Source organism: Carica papaya, chromosome 1 (genome assembly GCF_054855325.1).
Source record: "Carica papaya isolate Zhongbai chromosome 1, ASM5485532v1, whole genome shotgun sequence".
NCBI lineage: Eukaryota > Viridiplantae > Streptophyta > Magnoliopsida > Brassicales > Caricaceae > Carica > Carica papaya.
Window position 1 is genome coordinate 7863406 of NC_142309.1, and position 22820 is coordinate 7886225.

At 33.8% G+C, this 22820-nt stretch overlaps 2 protein-coding genes across 2 annotated transcripts; both read right to left on the reverse strand.

Moving 5' to 3' along the window:
* Positions 1-11597: 11597 nt before the first annotated feature.
* LOC110820276 (Putative membrane lipoprotein) lies at positions 11598-12799 on the reverse strand. Its single transcript, XM_022049714.2, has one exon. The coding sequence runs from the start codon at positions 12333-12335 to the stop codon at positions 11817-11819; it is 519 nt and encodes a 172-aa protein (XP_021905406.1). The 5' UTR covers positions 12336-12799; the 3' UTR covers positions 11598-11816.
* A 3995-nt stretch (positions 12800-16794) lies between these two features.
* Positions 16795-22118, reverse strand: LOC110820290 (uncharacterized). The gene is made up of 4 exons (XM_022049735.2): positions 21958-22118; positions 21664-21840; positions 17572-19134; positions 16795-17202 (listed from the first exon to the last, which is right to left on the reverse strand). Exons 1-4 carry the CDS (start codon positions 21970-21972, stop codon positions 17170-17172), a joined length of 1788 nt encoding a protein of 595 aa, XP_021905427.2. The 5' UTR covers positions 21973-22118; the 3' UTR covers positions 16795-17169.
* Between the last annotated feature and the right edge of the window lie 702 nt (positions 22119-22820).

Here is a 22820-nt window from a genome sequence, read left to right on the forward strand (position 1 = left end):
TTAAGGTAGAAGATATTCACAAAACAGCTTTTTGAATTCGGTACGGACACTATGAATTCCTGATCATGCCATTCAGACTAACTAACGCACAAACCATCTTTATGGATTTGATGAACAAGATTTTCAGATAATTCCTGGATCAGTTCGTCATTGTATTTATCGATGATGTCCTGGTCTATTCAAAAAGTAGAGAGGAACATGCTCACCATCTGGCTTAGATTTTGCAGATTCTCAGAAAAAGAAAGTTGTATGCAAAGTTGAGTAAGTGTGGGTTCTGACTTGAGAAGACTACCTTCCTATAGCACATCATATTAAGGGATGGAGTGTTAGTGAACATCAAAAAAGTTGAGACAGTGCTTGGTTGGGAGAAATTGACATCAGTTAGGGAGATTCGTAGCTTTTTTGGGATGACAGGTTATTACCGCAGGTTTGTGGAAAGAATTTCTAACTTAGGTGCTCCTTTGACTTGGTTCACAAAGAAGAACGTCAAGTTTAAGTGGAATGAGGACTGTGAAATGAGCTTTTCAGAACTAAAAAAATGGTTGACTACTGCACTTGTATTGGCCTTGCCAAGCGTGACAAGAGAATATACAGTTTAGAGTAATGTCTCTTACCTGGGGTTGGGTTGTGTTTTGATGCAGAATGGAAATATCATAGCCTATAGGTCCAGACAGTTGAAGAGTTATAAGAAAAAACTACACCGCCCATGACTTAGAACTTGCGGCGATTATCCACACCTTGAAGACTTAGTGCTAGTACTTGTATAAGGAGACTTTTTTATATCTATACCGATCATAAGAACTTGAAACACATATTCACTCAAAAGGATCTTAACATACGTAAGAGAAGATAGATAAAACTCTTCAAGAACTACGATTGCAACATCTTATATCATCCAGACAAGGGCAACGTGGTAGCCGACGCACTCAGTAAAAAAAATGCAGGTAACCTAATATTTTCAGAATGCAGGGTAATAGGGGTCGCACAACAGGTACGACTTCAGGACCTGAAGAGAGTTACATGTTGGCCCACCTAACTGTTCAACCTGATTTGATATAGAGAATAAAGGAAGTCGAATCCACCGATTCTACCCTAGCAGCTCTTAGGAAAGATGCAGAACAATGAGTAAATTCAGAATTTTGAGTCTCTGCCGATGGGTTGCTCAAATTTTAGGACAGAGTGTGTGTTCCATGTGATAGTGAGCTGAAAATGGACATCATAACAGAGCAAAGTTTGCCACGCATCCCAGAAGTACTAAGATTTATTAAAGTATGCGAACTTGATTTTGGTGGAACGGGATGAAAAGAGAGGTGACCGACTTTGTTTGCAAGTGTCTGCTTTGTCAGAAAGTCAAGATAGAGCATCAATGCCCAGGCGGGCTATTTTAGCAATTACCAATTCTGGAGTAGAAGTGGGAATACATCACAATGGATTTCATGACAAGATTGTCTAGGGCACGCTCAGGACATGATGTGATTTAAGTAATTGTTGACTGGCTCACCAAGTCTTCCCACTTCTTAGCCATCAAGATGACCGACCCCTTGGACAAGTTAGCAAGAATGTATATCCGAGAGATATTTAGGTTACATAGAGTGCTAGTGACAGTAGTATCCGACAGGGACCTCAAGTTCACTTCTCGGTTCTAGTATAGTTTTCAGCTAGTCATGGAAACGAAACTGTCTTTTAATACTGGATTCCACTCTCAGACCGACCGACAATCAAAAAGGACAACTCGCACACTAGAGGATATGCTCAGAGCTTATGTTCTTGACTTTGGGGGCCATTGAGATGATCATTTATCCTTAATAGAGTTCGTCTATAATAACAGTTACCAAGCAAGTATTGGCATAGCTCCGTACGAGGCATTATATGGCCACCCATGCAGATCACAAATTTATTGGGAAGAGGTGGGTGATAGAAAATTGTTTGGCCTAGATCTTATAGAGGAGACTACAGCCAAAATAGTTAAGATCAAGAAGAACATCCAGACGGTCCAAAGCAGGCAGAAGAGTTATGCGGACACCCGGAAGAGGGATTTGAAATTTGATAAAGGCGATCGAGTGTTCTTTAAGGTCACTCATTTCAAGGGAATCAGTAGGTTTGGCAAGAGGGGAAAACTAAATCCATAGTTTATTGGGCCATTCGAAATTTTAAACAAAATTGGTATGGCCGTCTATAAACTAGCACTACCTTCAGAACTATTCAGAGTTTATAATGTGTTTTATGTGTTCATGTTATGCAAGTACAACCCGGACCCCTCTCACATCTTGGCCCACGAGCCCCTTTTACTCCAAGAGAATCTGTCTTATGTGGAGGCACCAGTGGGTAATGTGGACCGAAAGAGCAGAGTATTCTGCAACTGAAAAATTTTATTCGTTAAGATCTTATAACATAATCACACATAGATAGAGGCCACATGGGAGTTAGAACCAGACTTCAGAGTCTAGTATCCCCAACTATTTGATTGAGCGAGAGAGAGACAAATTTGAGGGACCAAATTTCTTCTAAGATGGGGAGAGTTGTAATACCCGGACCCAGAATTTGGCTTTGAATTAATTTTAAAATTAAAAATATATATATATAAATAAAATTTTAAAATTTTTATTTTATGCAAATTTAGGAAAAAAAATAGATTGATGATGAAATTGAAAATAATTTTGAGAAAAAGAGTGAAAATTTTGGTTCGGAGGGCATTTTTGAAAAAAAAAATCAGAAACTGTAGGTCAAAATGCAATTAAGAAAAAATATATCACGTGGGACCACCCAATCAGTAGTCCCGACGAACCGGAGTGCGCTGCGTGACAAGACACGCTGACTCGGTGCCACATGGGAGGCCATATTGGCAATCCACATACCCCCAATCAGACGGCTCGGATGCATTCCCGCGCATGTAGACAGTTCGGATCTATTGCCTCCTCAGGCGCGATCGGACAGTCGCGATTAAACGTGATAAACGGTTCAGATTCGTTCTCTCTCTAAATGCGATTGTATGATCGAGATCAAATCATGATGAACGGTCTAGATTCACTTCTTCTTTAAATGCGATCGGACGATTGAGATCAAACGTGATGAACGGCTCAGCTTTAAGGGAGATGGGTATAAATATTACACTTCACATCGAACCCAAACCTTAGCCGCCAGCCCCCTGCCGGAGAAGAAGAATGAGTCGTTGGATAAGGGAGCTGACCGCTGCCCGCTGCAACGCCGGAGCCACCTCTGACAACCAAAAAAGTTAAAAAATTTCCTATTCACTCATAATTTGATTTTGAACATCCCCATGGCCAAATCAGAGCAAAAGTAACGACATATGAGTCAAAAAATCGCAGGTAAAGCTCGGCGACGCCGCCGCAAGAAAAAATAAAAAATCGCCTTCGATGAGCCCCTTCCCGTTTCCCGTTTCGTGCGATTTTTCCATCATTGTGTTCATCATTCTATTTTATACAGGTTGACCGAAGAAAAATACACAACCACGAAAGTGAGCCGACAGAGCTGCCGCACTGAAAAATTCTGCCCGCGGTAAGTTTTTATTTTTTTAGCTTTTTCGGCTAACCAAGGCCGCTTAATGTGTTTGCTCGCAGGGATGGGTATAAAACTGGCTGAAACTGGGCAAAACTGGCTTAAAACAGTCAGTTCAAGGCAAACGGACAGCAGTGTCGTCGCTGGGGCATGACGGGAAAAATTCAAAATTTTTGGGATATTTTTAGGTATGTGAAGCGTGTTTTTACCTACGCAGAAAAATTCAGGAAACCGGAGAACTGCTAGTAGGCGCAGTAGAAAATTCAATATTTCAGACACCAATTCGAATAAAAATCTCTCACTTTATTCCCTGTTATGGAATTAAAGTCTAATTATCAATAATACGATATTTTGTGTAATTTAGAAAGATTCAAAAATTAATTACAGGTTACTAATGGAGGCAGAATCGATTATTTATTATTGTTGTCTTGTTTAACCGATTGTTTGATTTTACAGCTTTAAATGCATGATAATATACTGGAATTGGTAAAATAATTCAGTTGTGTTTTCTTGATACATGTATTGTTTGTCTTGTGTTGATTTACGGTTAAAATGTGAAACTGAAAATTAAATGTAAATAGAAAATTGATTGGTTAAGTAAATGAATGAATGGTAACTTTACTGGATATCTTGGGAGATGATGGACAGACTAGGTACATAGGGAACCCTTCTGGATGGGGTATCGAGAATTGGTATTTTTGGCGCTCATATCGGATGGGGCATAGGGATGGTCCATTTCACCCTCATATCGAATGAGGTATTGATGATTGGTATTTTTGGCGTTCATATTAAACGGGGTATGGGGACGCCCCGTTTCACCCTCATACCGGACGGGGTATTGAGGGATGGTATTTTTGACGCTCATACTAGACGGGGTATAGAAACGCCGGTTAGTTGGCAAAGTTGGATATTGGTTCACGCGTAGTGGGACATCACTATGGACTCCCATGGATACCAGTAGGCAAATAAAAAAGGAAAAGTTGTTATTCTTACTTACTTGAATATGAGATTATAATGTTATTGAGTTATTGTCTCTATAGGTCGGTTTTGAAATCTCGCAACGGTAAATATGTAATAAAGGATTTTACTTATGATAAATGAATTTACTTAAATTAAGAGCTCCATTGGTTGTTTTTATAATTTTTACCAACTTTCATTTTCTGTATCGGTGAGTAGTGTGATATTCTTACTGGGCTAGTGTAGCTCACCATTCATTAACTATTTTATATTAAAAAGACCAAGATCTCGATCTCGATCAATAAGGGGGTTATGAATAATTCACCACGTGGACTCCTTTTAAAAGCTAAGTGAAGGTCATCTTATGTTACTCAGTTGTTTACCTTTCGTTTATTTCTTTGATTTTCGTTTGTTCTTTTAGAAGGGACATTCTCGTAGCCCTATTGAGTATTCTAAATTATTGTGTAAGAAATGTAAACCCTAACTTTATTATTTCGCTTCGCATTCAATTTATAATTTATTACCTTTTAAGTTTCGGGCCATTACAAATAGTGTTTGAAGAAGCGTTTAATGATGATTGGTGGATTAATGTCATGGATGAAGAAAGTTTTGTCATTGAAAAGAATAATACATGGGAGTTAACTACTCTGCCGAAAGGGAAGAATTCAATTGGAGTCAAATGGGTTTACAAAATAAAGTACAAGCATAACGGAGAAGTAAAACGATTTAAAGCGAGACTAATTGCAAAAGGATATAAACAAAAGTCAAGTATTGATTACTTTGAAGTGTTTGCGCTTGTTGCTAGATTAGATACTGTGCGTATGATTATTTCAGTTGCTGCCCAAACTTATTGGAAAATATATCAAATGGATGTGAAATTAGCATTTCTAAATGGTGTACTCAAAGAAGAAGTGCATGTTGAACAACCACCTAGTTATGAAAAGAAATGTGAAGAAGATAAAGTTTATTAGTTGAAAAAGACTTTGCACTCGTATTGACACCTATTTTCTTGATCACGGTTTCCAAAAGTGTCCCTATGAATATACTCTATATATCAAGACAAATAAGGATGAAGATATTGTTGTTGTTTGCCTTTATGTGGATGATTTGATCTTCACCACCAATAATTCAAGACTTATGTCAAAATTTAGGGAGGATATGATTTTTCACTTTGAGATGACAGATATGGGGTTAATGACTTACTTTCTTGGTATTGAGGTTAATCAAACATATAAAAGAATATTCATTTCTCAAAAAAAATATACAGGATATATCTTAAAGAAACTTAATATGGAAGCTTGTAAAACAATATTAACACCAGTGGAAGAAAGGTTAAAGCTTATAAAAGACGAAAGTGGTGATTTAGTTGATACAACAAATTTTAGGAGACGTATTGGAAGTTTGAGGTACTTAACAACAACTAGACCTATTGTAAACAGATTTATGAAATCACCAAGACAATCTCATTAGTAAGCTGCAAAGAGAATATTGAGATATATTAAAGGAATGCTTGATGATGACATTCTCTATTCAACGACTAACAAGATAGAATTAATTGGGTACACAGACAGTGATTGGGCAGGTGATACTGAAGAAAGTAAAAGCACTTCAGGTTATGTGTTTAATCTTAGTTCATATGCATTTTCTTAATCCTTTAAAAAATAACAGGTAGTAGTGTTTTCAACAGCAGAAATAGAGTATATGGTAGCTGCAAGTTACGCTGTTCAAGCAGTTTAAGAATGCTTAATGAGTTAGAACATAGACAAGATGTTCTAATGATAATCTATTATGATAATCAATCAGCTATTGCCTTAATTAAGAATCTAGTGTTTCATGGTTGTAGTAAACACATCGACATCATTACATCCATGACTTAATGAAAAATAAAGAGGGCGTGGTCGAGTACTGTGCATATGAAGATTAAATTGTAAATATTTTCATAAAGCCACTTAAAGTAGATATATTTTTCAAGTTAAAGAAGATGTTGGGATTAGTTAAATTAAGTTTAAGGGAGGATGTTGGATAATTAAATTTGATTTAATTAATGTTGAAAATTAAAACTTCAATTAATTTACAATAAAGAGAAGCAAAGATGAACCGACAAGAATAAAGAGCGGTAACAATAAAGAAAGGAAATGAATGACAACAATAAAGAAGGTGAAGGCAAGACGACAACCTTTCTACTTATATAAATAGATTTAGGCAAAAGAGAAAAGATAAGTGTGTGGAAAAGAAAAACATTTGGGACGTGAGGTAAAAATAAATAAATGAGATTTATTAGCTTAAACAAGCTAATACATAACGAATTTGAGGTATGAAATTTTATCTTATGAGTGTTATAAAATTTATGATTTTTCTATTAATAAAATATCAAGTGCTTTTTAATTTATAAATTTATTCTTTAGACAATTATAATAAAATTAAATTATTAATATAATTTAGTTTTTATTATAGCGTAAAACTAATAATAAAACCAGTAGTTTTGTCAAGACTGACATTTTCTCTATACCTATTGAATTTCTAAATTTGTCATTGAGATATTTGGTTGAATAAGTTGCGAAAGGTATAAAATTATGTAATTTCAATGCTTTTGAAATTTTATCTGCAAAGTGACGCCTCCAAATCTCAACACTAGTTCGCAGGTTTGTTATATACTCCCTATATGTTCAAGCTTAATAATGTCGCTTTAATAAGACTTAGTTAACTAATAAAAATATGATTCAATAATAGTGCCTCATTAGGAACGGGGAGTTGATTCTCAAATACAACCTGATTATGCGGCACTTATCATGCATACTGTAATACTTTGATTTAAACTAACTTAATGATGTTGGGAAATGGGAAAACTAATTCCACTCAAGTTGGTAGGATGTCAACTACATTAATCGGTAGTAAACATATCTTGAAAGCTATAAAAAAAATTCTCTCTCTGTTCCTTTAGAAATCTTAAAATATGTTATTGTATATCTTAGTTGTGGAAGTCTAAGTTATAAATAAAATAGTATTTTTAATGACAGAAATTTTAAATAAGATACTATTTGTTAGATATTGTTTACGGTCAAAATGTACCAGAAATACTATTATCATCTTTAAAAAAATCTTTTGATAAAATTGGAGAGAAAATTTTTTTATAGTCGATATTTTCCATTTACATAAAGCGCTTTGCAAGAAGATGAGCTTTATATCTTTCATATTTCCCTTTTAATCCTTCTTGGTTTTAGATATCAATTTGCAATAAATAGATTTTGCACCTTCAAGCAATAAGACAAGACTCTAAATGTCATTATTTTTCATGTACTTTATATCTTTACTCATGACATTAATCCACTTACAAGGGTTAGAACTTTGCATGGTTTGATGAAAGTTCATTAAATCATCTTCCATCATTCTAGTGTGAAACTTATGTTTTTGGATAAATATGATGCAATAATCCAAACTCGCATTTCTCCTTTTTGCACTTGATCCTCTTAATGACATTTTTCTTTGAGATTGTTGAGTTTGTTCTTTTGGAGCAACAAATAAATTTAATTATACTAATCTATAGTTATTATGACTCAAAGAGTGTTTATATTTTAAATTTTAAAATTTTTTAAAACATAAAATATAAAATAAAGTTAAGACAAAAATAGAAAGTAACAAGTATGATTAATATATCTAATTATTATATGGATTTATGATTATCATGACTCAAACTAATCATCTTTTATTTTTAAAATTTTAAAAAGAATTTAAATAAATAAAATAAAGTTAACAAATAAAGTAAAAGGTTACAAATACCCCATGTCTTCTCTATGCTTATAACAACTACTCTTTCTATTACAATTAAAATAAGTAAGATACATGAGATTTATTTAGTGATTAATAAATGAAATTAAAGTTCTACGTATATGCAATATTCTTGCATATATGCCCACTTTTTATCCTTTTGTTTTTAGATTTTAAACTCTTTCAACATCTTACATCACCATGTGCAATAAAATTCATCAATATATATTCATTTTGATTCCAAAAATCTTAATAGAGAAATTACAAAAACAAAATTTAAATTTAACGGCTCAAAACTTGAAAGGAAATAAATTATAAATTGAATGCGGAAGCGAAATAATAAAGTTAGGATTTACATTCCTTACACAATAATTTAGAATACCCAATAGGGTTACGGGAATGACCATTCTAAAAGAAAAACGAAAAATCAAAGAAATAAATAAAAAGTAAACAACTGGACATCCTATTCGCAACCCTCTTATGGATCGGGATCTGAATCTTGGTCATCCTGATATGAAATTGTTAATGAAAGAGTGAGCTATACTAACCCAGTAAAAATGTCACACTACTCACCGATACAGAAATGAAGGTTGGTAAAAATCATAAAAACAACTAACGAAGCTCTTAATTTAAATAAATTTATTTATCATAAATAAAATCATTATTGTACACTTATCATAGCGAGATTTCCAAAACTAGCTTATAGAGGTAATAACACAAACAATATCATAATCTCATATTCAATTAACCAGAACAACAACTTTTTCTTTTTACCTACCTATTAGTATCCATAGGGGTCCATAGGAATGTCTCCACTACGCGTGAACCTTTATTCAACATTGTCAACTAACCAGCTATCCCCATACTCCATCCAGTATAAGCGCTAAAAATGTCATCCCTCAATACCCCGTCTAATATGAGGGTAAAACGGGTCGTTCCCATATCTTATCCGGTATGAGCATCAAAATACCAATCCTCGATATCCCATCTGATATGAAACAATGTTCACGATAGGGTTCCCTATGTACCCGGTTCGTCCACAATCTCCCAATATATTCAGTAAGGCTACCATTCATTCATTTATTTACTTAATCAAGTAATTCTCCGTTTACATTTAATTTTCAGTTTCAAAATTTAACTGTAAATCATGCAAAATAAGCAATACATGCATCAAGAAAACACAACTGAATCGTTTTACCAACTTCAGTGTATTATCATGCATTTAAAATTATAAAATCAATCAATCAGTTAAAATATGATAAAAAGTGATAAATAACCGATTCCAACTCTATTATTAACCAGTAATTAATTATCGAAGTTTTTTAAATTATACAAAATACACTATTATTTATAATTAGACTTCAATTCTATAATAAGAAATAAGGTGAGTGATTTTTACACTAATCGATATCCAAAATACTAAACTTTCAGGTGCGTCTACTGGCGATCCCCAGATTTTCTGAATTTTTCTTCATAGATCAAAACACACTCAAGTACCTAAAAATACCCCAAAAAATCTTTAAAAACTTTTTTTGGCCAATTTCAAAATTTCGGCACGGCGGCACTGCCGTCCGCGGCGGCAGTTTGCCTTAAATTGGCCTTTTTGGCCAGTTTTGGACGATTTCAGTCGGTTTTATGCTCATTCTTGAGAGAAAACACATTGAGGAGCCACGGTTGGCCGAAAAAAATCGAAAAATAAAAACTCACTGGTGGCAAAATTTTTCAGTACGGTGGCTCTGCCGGCTCACCTTCGTGGTTGGATTTTTTCTTCAGTCAACCTGTAGAAAACATAATGGTGATTATAATGGTGAAAAAATCGCACGAAATGGAAATCGGGAAGGACCTCATCGGAGGTGATTTTTTATTTTTCCCGTGGCGGCGCCACCAGGCTTTACCCGTGTTTTTCGGCCCATCCGCTAGTCCTTTTCTCTGATTTGGCCATGGAGCTGTTCAAAATTAAATTTCGAGTGAATAAAATATTTTTTACTTTTTTTTGCTGTCAGAGATGGCTCTGGTGCGGCGGTGGGTGGCGGTTGGCTCCCTTCTCCAGCGACTGGTTCTTTTTCTGTGGCAGGGGGTTGGCGGTTAGGGTTAGGGTTTGATGTGAAGTGAGATATTTATACCCATCTTCCTTTAATATGGGTCGTCTATCGTGTTTGATTTCGACTGTCTGATCACATTTAAAGAGGAAATGAATTTGTACTGTTCATCGCGATTTGATATTGATCGTACGATCACGTTTAAACAGGAAACGAATCTGAACCGTTCATCACGTTTAATCGCGACCGTCCGATCGTACCTGATGGGGGAATGGATTCAGACCGTTCACGCGCGTGGGAACAAATCCAAACCGTCCGATCATGGGCACATAGATTGCCAGCTTGGCCTCCCGTACGACACCGATTCAGCGTGTCTTGCCACGCGGCGTGCTTTGGTTCATTGGGACTGCTAATTGGGTAGTCTTACGTGGCACATTTTTCTTAAATTATATTTTGACTCCCAGTTTTTAATTTTTTTTTTAAAAAAAAAACACTTTTAAGACCTAAATTTTTACCTATTTTTTCCAAATTTATTTTTAATTTCATCATCCACTTATTTTTTTCTTAATTTTACATTAAATAAAAATTTATAAAATTAAAATTTATATTTTTATATATTAATTTTAATTTTTAAAATTAATTCTGGGTGTTACAGTAATATTTTAGAAAATGTGGTTTATTCACAATTTGAAATTATCTAGAAGAAAATATTAGTATTCTCGTTAAATTTGATTTAGCAGGAAGGAATTTAAACTCTTCAAACTAAAGAAAAAACAATAACAAATCTAATCCTTTTATATACTTAAATCATCTTGATAAACCAGAAAAAGAAAGAAAGAAGGCATTTAAATGGCAGTGACGTTATTAGCCTTTTCTCTTCTTTAAATGCCACTGCAGATTCCCATACAACATAAAATAGGTAAGGTATATTGAGCATTTAAAATAAAATTTAACACAATTAATTTCAAAGTATGGTCCAATTACGTATTTACATAATTTTGAAATGCAATTATCTTTTTATAAAATATAAAAACAATTCAGTTTTTTTTTTTTTAATTTTCCAATATATATGTAATTTCCACCTTAATTGTATCCTAATATTTGAATTTTCACTTTTAGGTGCATCGCTTTGTGGCAAAAAGTGTATATATCTTTAATGTTTTTGTTAAATTAATAAATATATAAATTTTTATTAAAAAAAATTTAATAATTATATATGAAGAACAATAGTAAGAGAAAAGCAATGGAATTTGCAATGGCAAACCCTAAATTACAACAAAGAAGAACAAAAAAGAGGAATGATTACACAGGTTTTGTAGCTGAATAAAAAAAAAATGATGGGAATGGATTAATTGGTAAAATAAGCAATGAGAAAATGGTCAAATATCATCAAAATGACTCGAAATTTTCTTTTAAGAAAAATAAATGATGATTTGAACATACTCAAAAGTATATCTACATTCCTGCTCCCCACGAGTATGCAATTTGAATTGCAGTTTCTAATAATAAAAATATTAAAATGGAATAATTAATTAGGCTCTAAATCTCCAAAACAAAATACTCAGCTCTCTTGTTTTCTTGTTTGGTTCTTGATAGAAGAAGGCCTTTTCTTGCATCAGAAACCAAATGCTGCCTAAACATTGCAATGAAAGCTTCAGCTCTCTCATTCAATTCCTCCTTTGATAGTTTATGCTCTCCTTCAACTTCACCTTCACCTCCACCTTCACAGCTTCTTCTCTTTCTGTTCAACTCTTGGCAAATTTTGGGTTCTTCAAAATGGGCTTTTTTCTTCATTTGGATTTCAACTTCATCCTTCTTGGCGTTCTCTTGAGTTTCCTGACCTGATTTGGTGCTGGTGGAAGTGAAAACAATGGCTAAGAGGACAAGATTTAGGAGTAGGAAAACCCATTCTCGCCATTGCTCGACTAGAAAAACCACTAATGCTCGTCTTAGACCCGCCATTAAAACAACCACTCCTGCTGTGAATAAACCTGTAATGTATACACTTTCATCTTCCTCCTGTTCTCTTTCTTTTCTTTCTCTTTTCATCATCTCCATGAACTTAAAACCTACGAAACTTTGAAATATCTATATATTTGTGCAGATGAGGGAGCTCGACTAGCTTCTGGGTATGAGTGTATATGTATATGTATGTACATATATTTGTGGGTGGGGCATAAGTGATGATCAAATGCCGAACACAGAAGAACAAAGACTGTGATGATGAGGGGAGAGATGTGATAGGTCTAAGAGGAGACAAGGAGACATGCTACACCTGCACTGGTGCAGACAACATATATGATTGCTGCTGCAACTTAGGATTTTGTTATGCTTGGCGTGCTCTCCAATGACCTTAACAATTTCATTATATCGTTGCCCTAATTTTAGAACCCTAATATTTCAAATTTATGCTTCTGATAACTTCGTGTCTTAGGATTGTGTTTAAAGTAAACAAATTCACTTATTTATTAGTTTTTTGTTGTTAGGATGGGATTTAAATAAAGAAAATAATCATTAATTTATTGTTAGAATGTAAATAATCAATTAGTTCTTTTTAATAATTTAAAATTTTAAGATAATTGATCCGGTTAATTATTTAAGATTTATTAAAATAAGATATTTTGAGATAATTAATTTAATTTCCTGAAAAAATTAGGTATCGTATACTTTTTTATTTTTGAAGGCGCGTAAATATTTTAATATGAGTGAGAAAACCAAGGAATATATATATATATATATATTACTGTGAAAGCTGGAAACAGCGCATGGCTTTTCAGAAAAAGAGAGAGGATTGACATAGGGACTCATTAGCAACTTTCACCATGAAAAATCTATCCTGCTGCCTGCACGCCTGCTTTTTTGCATATAATAAGAAATCGACCCCATTTGTTTCATTACTTACCACATAATCATTCTCTTTGACATGCATGACCCAACTCTTTTTTTTTTTTTTTGTAAAACCTCAAGACTCACCTGTTTGTTTTTGGACAAGAAAAAACTACAGATTAATCTTTTTCTTGGGTAAAAGTTAGATTACAAATATTGTTTAGCTAAATTAGCAAAGTTCACCCAAAAATGGTCGAGAAAAGCTTCTGAAACTTGGAATCAAAATCTGGAAACTCAGGGAAACAGAAAACGAAGGACGAAGAAAGCATGAGGGTCAAGACAATCTGCTGAATATCAAACCAGGAAAGGAAATTCTTTCTCGGGCGTGAGCAAATCCAAGAGGAATCATGGCAAGGCTTTGAATGATGAAATAAAGGGAAAGAAGAGGATCTGGGTTCCGCCTTCCCAGCGGCAGGGTTCGCGATTTGCGTGCGGCACTCAACTCTTAAAATGATGAGGGAAAGTTCTGGAGCGGCCACACCGCAAAATCAGGGACATAGTAAGGAGGAAGAAGCAGAGAAAATTAATGCGAACGTTGAAGAAGGTAATCTGCCGTTCAATCCACGGCGAATCCGTTAGGAAAATAAAGGAAAGGAAATCACTATGAAAGCGGAAGAGAAATGGAAGTGGCAGCGCAGATGGAGGAGCCCGAGGAAGCTGAAGACAACGACTATGAAAAAGCTGTTATTGGTTTCGGTAAGTCATTTGCTCCGTTACGTGTGCATGGGAAGAGAAACGAAGACGAGAAGAAGTAGGGATAGCAAAAAAATCCGAGACCCTGATTAGAATTAATTAATTTTTCTCATTATGAAAAATCATAAATTGACAAGAGAAAATAATAAACGAGTGGTTATGAAAAAAAAAAAATTATAAAAGAGCAATTATGAAAAAATTAAAATAGAATATCGGTAAATTAAATAGTAATTAAATTGAATAAATAGACGGTTATGAAAAAAAAAAAGATTAATAAGCTATTATAACTGTCTATATATATACCATGTATCATTATGTTTTGATCAAATAGAAGTTTGATGTTCTTTATTGAAAATTATCAGTATATTTGTTTAATTAAATAATTTGCACCAATAACAGTTTACAATCTTTATTTTAGTCCCAACAACTTGTATCAAAGTTTGATTCTGAGTAAGAGTTTTAACAAAACAGTAAATTTATGTTCCCAACGTGTGTTTATATAAGTATGATGTAGTCGATGGCTCCTATACTTTAGGAAAAAAACAAGATATGTGGAAGATCAAGATATAAACGCTGCTACTATAGTTGAGAATTGTTATTATCAATTTATTACTGGACATCAACTAACACTAGTAAAAACAAAGAAGTCTGGCAAGATATCATATGAAAAATGTGCGAGCCCTATTTTTTCAAACAACAGGGTATTTCAAAGAAATTATTTTTTTGAATAATTAGTCTAACTAAATCGAAAGAATTATGAGATATATTGTAAGAAGAGTTTCGGGATTTTCTAAAGGTGAATGCTGGGAAGTTGCAAATCTTGTGAAGACAATTTTAAAATTGGAGGGATATACTGAGAATTTTCAACAAAAATCATCAAATTTCTATCTAATTAAAATGAGGGATGCAAGTACACAATAATATATGACATATATATAGGCAGTTATAATTATTTAATTAATCTTTCTCTTTAAAATCGCTCATTTATTTTAATTTTTTCATAACTATTCATTAATAATTTTCTCTAGTAATCAACCATTTATGATATTCTCTAATAATGGGCTATTTATGATTTTTCATAAAGAAAATTTATCAGTTCTAACAATTTCACCCTTTAATTCATTTTCATAAATTTATCAATTTATGATTTTCTCAATTATGCATGAACTTTTATTTGGTCAATATTTTTATAAAGATGTATGTTGAATGTTCTATCTAAAAAATTTGAGTTGTACTTTTTAGTGCTCTACTACTTCTGAATGTAGTGATATTTGATAGCAATTTATTTGGTCATGTCATGATTAACTAGATTCTTACTAACTGTAGTTACCGATTTATTATCACATAATGTTATTGTTGGTTCTTCTTATTGCTCACTAATATTTTTTTAATTTTTTTTTAACCAGACTATTTGTGTGATAGCACGAGATACTACTATATATTTAGATTCAGCTGATGATAAAACTACTATACTCTACTTCTTTAATGACCATGAGCAAAGACTCTATCCAAGTGAGAGAGGTTATTTTTATGTATTTTTCATGTTATTAACACATCCGACCCAATCACTATTTGTATAATTGATTAATTTTGAGTTTTCTTCTCGTGTGTATGATACGTCATAATTTGTTGTAGTTTTAATATATTGGAACATACTCTTTGCAGTAGTGAAATCTAATTAACTTAAACTATTCATGTATCTTAATAGTAGACTTATAACAAACATGATTTCCAGTCGTGTTGCGATCGAATAAGATCTAAATTTAGTTTGAATCTATTATTAACTTTGTTTCAAATTCCATAACCTTTTTAACATTTTTGACTTAATAGTCATGATCTCCTCAATGTAGGTTATTCAAATTTTCTGTATATGGAAACTTGGGTATTATTATCCAAAACGAATATATAAAGCATCTCAGGTGACGATGTAGATTTCTTAAGTAGCCTATATATATATATATATGCTTTAATTGAGATTCACTATTTATAACGTGTAAATCTTTAATTATAATAGATATTATGCCATTTAATCAACTTTCACTATGTTGAACTCAACTCCTGCATGACCATTTAAAATAGACTACTACTCTTCTAAAAGGACCATTCTTAGAGACAAATATTTTTTTTGTTCTCATGAGTTTGCAAAGTTATTTTAAATTTACATGTCCTAAGTAGAAGAAGTAATTATTTGAAGCCGAGATTATGCACCAAACCATGTGCACGTCTTAATATAGAGATTTAAGATCTAAAACTTTACAAGGTAGGAAAGCGTACCAACCTACGCGTAATCATCAGCATCCTAACTGAAGTGAAGTTTGTAGTATTTGCAAGAGAATGGGAGATTAAATAGATATAGAAAGAAAATAATCTTTTAATTTGAAGGTGTCTTCTTAGCCTCTTCCATGCCTTCCCTTCCTCGTAAGCATTCACCAAATGACAAAGTTGCATGCAGATCATCCTAATGGCTTGCCTTTGAACTCAAATACCCCCATTTGGAAGCAAACAAATGAATCAAACACATTCATTTATTCTACAATCTTATAAATAAATAACTATATATCATAAACCAAGAGTTCCAAATTATATTTGAAAAACATTAAAGAATAAAATCAAAATATTTACTTCGTACTGTAAATATAATTATAAATAAATAAAAAAATTGCTAATGAGATAATAACTAAAATCTAAACATTTAATAATAAAATCAAAACGTAAAAAGTATAAGATAATCTCTAAAGAGGAGCGAGGGTGGTAATTTAGCTTTTCTATTGGATTAATTTAACTTTCTTCCAATTTGATCACAATTTGAGAGCATTACAATCGGGATAAAGCTAAATCACTGAGGAAGTAAAATCTGTAAGATACAAATTAAAAAACAATAATAATATATGAATAAATTATCATGTGCCAGAATCATAAGTTATTTTGACTAATGGAGTTAAAATTATAATTTTTTTATGACGATGAACTAAAAATTACCAGAATTATATTACAAAACCATCTTTTACTAAAAATAACAGAATATATTATTTTTCAAAATAAAGTAGGGCCAATTGACAACCTACGAGGTGCAGCCCTGAGCCTCTGACTAAAATGTTGCTGCATCGAAAGGAAAGGGAGGCTTAAATTTGAACTCTTCACTTATCCTCACTTTAAAAACTAAATTTTCAAACAAGAGACAAAAGTAAAATGATTTTCTTTTCTTTTCCCTCCATTTCGTTCTATCCAAACATACCCTGAAAGAAAGACAGAAGAATAATAGACACCAACGCTCGTCTTTTCCCATAGAGTTGACTCAAAAGGGTTGGATATCTTACGACCATCTTTTCCCAGACAAAGAAATGAGCTGCACAAGAAGTCGATGTAAAAAGGATTAGAATTTTCTCATTTAAGCACAAACTAGCATGCAAACATATATCAGAGAACAAGAGGAAAAGAACCCATTGCATAAACCTTCTCAAAGATACTAGTAAATATTAAAAATCAATATGAGGGATCTTGGTATCATTCTGCTCGTTCATTTATGGAACATTTTGATTTTCCATTCCCTGTTTCCTCCTAAAGTTCTATGGCAAGGATCAGCTAATAGTTGATTGCTGAAATATGCTGAAGATATACACTGAACTGAACTGCTACATTCAAACTCAACACTGCAGCAAGCTATCAAGTTTTTATACACAAAGGTGAAAAATCAGTTAGGCTAAAAGAAATCCACCTGACGAGCAACTTGTGCCAACCGTCGATTGTCCCTTGATGATTCATTTATTGGAATAGATTTTTGTGGCTCTTGCCCACCAATTTGTTTTTCATCTCTTATCTTCTTCTCGGTGCTCTTCTCAGCAGACTTGTTTTCATCAGGGTCACTAAAGGATTCCTTCTTACGCTTCCTTTGGAAGGTGTATTTAAGGGGCCTATTCTTCTCTGTGATACTAGAAGATCCATTAGTTTCTCCACATATTTTGGCATCTTCCAAGTCAGAATTCACTAATGATACATTTAATGTCTCATGGTTTATCTCTGTTGATGGAACCAATGAGTTCTCCATAGCATCATATTCGCCTTTCCTCAACATAGGTTCATCTCTTACTTCAATATCCTTTTCTGCAGCATTTGTTGATCCTGACAAAGAATCTGCATTATCTTTAACTAAGGTGAACCCTGAATCTGGATGAGTTAATGACTCTATCTTAGCCTCATTTTCATCCATCTTTGACTCATCTTCAATAGGTTTGTCAACATGGAATGAATTAAAGTAGGTACCACTACCGGTAAGATCAGAAGATTGTTGACTAGGTTTGGCAAACTGATGTGGAGATAGTGGTGAGAAAGCAACAATATCCCTAACTTTTACCTTCCTGTTTCTTTTTCTTTTACGGATGATTGCAATTTTATCACCATAAAAGATGCTCCTATGCTGCAATTGCTCTTCCAACCTTCTGGAATTTTTTTCAATATCAACATTCTCAGTCTTTGTAGAGCATTGAGTATTAGAACACTCATCAGATTTGATGTTTTTGCAGCGAGCAAGGACAGAAGATGATTGATCAGGTTTCTTGAAAGGCCGAGGCCTGCATGAGGTAGATTTCGCTTTTCCAAACCGGGTCTTTCTTCTTCTTGTTGTGTGGGTATTGATGTGAATCCGCTCTCCTTCCTCAGGAAAGTTCTTGGTGCCCATGTTTTTGCCCTTAAAAGAGGTTATTGTACATTTTCCATCATCATTAGCACTCTTGCCAATGACCAGGTCATTCTTTCTGAGGGAAGATCGATGACCTACGTCTTCTGAAGAAGAAAATTTTACATCTCGTAGGTTGTGGTCAAGTGCACGGATTCTCTGGGTGCAACCATTTCTACAGAGCTCAGGTTCTTTACTGTTCATAATAATGGAGGCTATGTCAGAGTTATGAGTATAGTATCCATCTATATGAGAGATGCTCAATTGTTCATTTTGCGTTGTTGGGTTGCAGTATTTGTCGTCTAAAGGACTCTGGCTCAACAGGGTGTCCCTCGTATCAGAAAGTGACATGGATATAATCCCAAATCTTGGAGGGGTGACTCTGATGGGATCAGAGCTTGCATTTTGGTAGGAATGTAGATCCTCTTTTGAATTTTTTATATTCAAAAGCTGCACCTGGTTGTTCTTCACCTTCTCCAACTTATCTCTCACACAGCTTAACTCCAATCTAAGATCGGTTATAATATCCTCAGCCTCATGAAGCTGTGCTTCAAGCTCATCAATTCTCCTTTGCTGGTTCAAAGATGTCGTCTCTGTTTCAGTGGTCTGCAAAACAAAGAAAGACCTAGTCAAATGCTGTACTAACTGCGGACAACATCTAAGAGAAAGATACCAGAATAGGACCTACAAATAAGACTTAAAAAGTTTTATTTTGACGCATTTAAGATTGTGCTCAATACAGAGAAGATCCTGAGGGGGAAAAGAAGTGTTTTTCGTTTTTATTGGCATGCTCAAGTGCAAAAGGAGCACAAGGAAGTTAAGATAAATCGTGTGTCCTCTTCTTTGCATTGACCCCACCCCACCAACAAAACAAATTATGTTCTGTATGTCTTGCCCAAACAAATATCAGCAATTAAACAACAGAACATAGAATTCAAGCACATATAAGTCGTAGATAACATCAAAAAGTTACCTTCTATCTGTATAAAATCAGAATTTCTATTTGCTTTTATCAAAACCTTCCTTATTCCAAATCCTCAAAATACCATTCCACCTATTCTAGATCCCCTTCCTCATAAAATATTGTTTTGCACCCCAACGTACATAGGGACATGATTATTAGTAACTTGTTATTCCTAAGAGAATTAATTGCACGAGTCAGAAACCAAAAGTTTGCAGCTTGTTACTGAAACTTAACAGTTTGTGTTTAACAGTATCAAGTTTCATGCATGAGAAACTTTTTGCCGATTAAGACAAAGCGTAACAATGCAGCAAAGGAAAGAAGTCCACTTCATACATTACATGCAATTGACATTAGAAAGTAGTCTGAGAATATCCAGTAAAGAAATTTTCATTCAGGAAACAAATCCAAGAAATTTTCATTCAGGAAACAAATCCAAGAAATTTACATTCAGGAAACAAATCCAAGAAGGCATAAAGTTTTGTTTCAAGATACTACCATTCATATGTACCCTGGGAAAGGTAAAAGGGTCCAGTAGCGACATGCTTACGTTAAGATCATCATACACAACATCCTATTTTATGACTATCAGGCAGAGTAAGAACATCAACACTCATGTTAAGCCATCTAACTCTACTTAAAACACAAATGCATCATAGAGATGCCTGTCATCTATGCTATAGGCAGCCATGATATTAAGAGCTCCTGGACAATTTTGCACTTCCCATTATCTCCAAGAAAAGAAAGGCACAATACAACGGAACATTACCCAAGATTTAGGAATTCGAAGGTCAGCTACTGCAACCCTCATAATCATGTCTCAACAAACGTCATCTGCTTTAAAATTACTTGGAAAAATTACATTGACACTGGCAAAGCTAAAGGACCAAGATGAGAGGTTGAAAACAGTGTTTCTTCAGCCAACAGCACCTGCAAGTTTCTTAGAGCATCTTACCAATCTGCTTGAAGTATCAAGATTTGGGGTAGATCCTAGGTCATCAGACATAACCATGAAGTTTCCTCAAAAAGCTAGCTCGAGGAGCTGTTGGCACAGTTGCTTTTGTATTCATATTGTACAAGTAACATGTCCAAATTTTGATATATCCAAGATGACAAGGGTTTTACCCCTCTAATAATCATATATAAGAAATATTACCAAGATGACACAAAGGAAAGATTGTCTTCTTTTCGCTCAGATTTTCAAATAGAATATCTAAGAAGTCTCACTATACTTGATAAATGAGACTACTAAAACATTTAACAACCATAAAATATTCAAAAAGATAACTTGATAAATAGTATAAAGTATAACAATTGCACTGGCTTCATTGCTTATCCGATTCTCAAAAACCATTTAAAGGACGTAAAATCTCACCGATAAATCTTCTTGGAGCCATAGGTTTGCCAATGTGTTCTCAGCTTGAACATTCTTCCTTAAAAGAAACTAAGAAAGTACTTTGCTAGCATTTGACCTATAAAAATCTATCTCATGTTTCACTACTGTGCTAACCAAATAATTAATTAAATTACAACTCCCAACAGCCAAAAGGTATCATTCAATTCAATACCTTAATCTACTCTCTTTGGAAAGAAAATAAAGTACATTTTCGAGGAGGGGTAAAAAATATAGGATTCGCAATAACCAACAAACCAAATATGTGATAAGAACATTCAGCAATCACTCAATTCCATATTTAACTACTCTACTCTCTTTGGAAAGAAATGAAATATAATTTAAAGGAGTGTAAAAAAACTACAATTTGCAGTAACAAAGAAACCAAATACATCATAAGAATATTCGGTGATCAAAATTTTGGTTCAATAATCGTAGTTTCCAAAAGAAAAAAAGTGTTCATCTCATTACCTTAACTGATAGTTTTACCATTTCAAGAATCCAAATGATATTCATTTTCACAAAATGCAGAATAACAACGGTGAAGATCTATCACACAATTTGGTTCTCAAAAAAGATACAGGAAAAGGAGTAAACGGACTCACTTTCACATCAAACCGTAACATATCAGTCAATGGAAACAAAGGTTGGAAGATTATTGATTGAACTTTTATATCATCAGACGGGGACTCAAAATTCCAAAAACAAAAAACCCAAACATCATAATTGAAAACACATTTTGATTTCAATTTCTAGTTTTTTTTGCTTCGAAGAAAACTACCTTAGCATCGATCATCTGCTTCAAGCGTACAAGCAAGCGAAGGGCCTCCTCTTTGGTGCCACTCAGATCCTGCTGGAAGCGAACTGCTTTCTGCTCCGACGCCATTACTCTGGCCGCTGCCTCCTTAGCCGTATTCAGTATGATCTCCGCGTATGCCTTCTTCAGCGCCACCGTTTTCTGCAAGAATCGAGACAGATAGAGAAGAAAACACATCGTTTATTTACAAAAATAAAAAACAAAACTTCGAACAAAAAATCACAAACGAAACACGAAAACATTTATCAAGAATCTTACCTCCGATTCTTCCATTGCTCTTGTTTTCTCGTTTGGATTTGTGTCTGGGTTTGGATTTGGGTTTTTCCTGTTCTTTTCTAACGCAAATTTGACCGCCCAGTGTAAGTAGAGAGCTAAAAGGGGAGGTTAAATTCTCTGTTCTCTTCTCTTCTCGCCTCTCGAGTCTGTTAGGAACTGAAATTATTGCATTATTACCTTATTACCCCTGCATTTTTATTTAAATTACTACCACTGGATCTTTATGCAGCCGAGTAATAGCTGATTATAGCAGCAGGGAATGCTATTAAGGAATGAAGGAGGAAAACGGCGTCGCTTCGTTCCATTTTGGGTCGTTTTTCCAGTTTCGTCCAAGGCGCGCTAGGAAGGAGTGGGGTCCACCACCGGGGAGATTTGGGTCGGGTGCATTATTCGGTCTACAAAAGCGCGGTTTATTGGACAATTTTTCGATTTTAAAATTTTGAAATACGATGCCGGTTCTGCACAGGTGCGAGTCGGGGTCTTGTGACTTGTGAGTCTCAAAGGTCAACACTTTTAACACCCATCTTAATTATTTCATAACTAAAACTAAAATTAAAAAATAATGAGGGAGTTTAATAAGATATAAAAATTAATTAATTAATTTACTAATTTATTTAACAAAAATAAAAAATTATTTACAGCGATAAATTGTTTTTCCAAAATAAGAAAATAACTAAAACTACAGGAAATTTTGAGGAAAATAAGAAGAATATTAGTATTAATCCAAAAATATATACTGACAAATAGAAATTTTAAGGAAAATAAAAATGATTTATATTGAATAAACATAAGGCAAAAATAATTGTATAAGTTTAAAAATAAAATTTTTAAGATAACCATGCTAT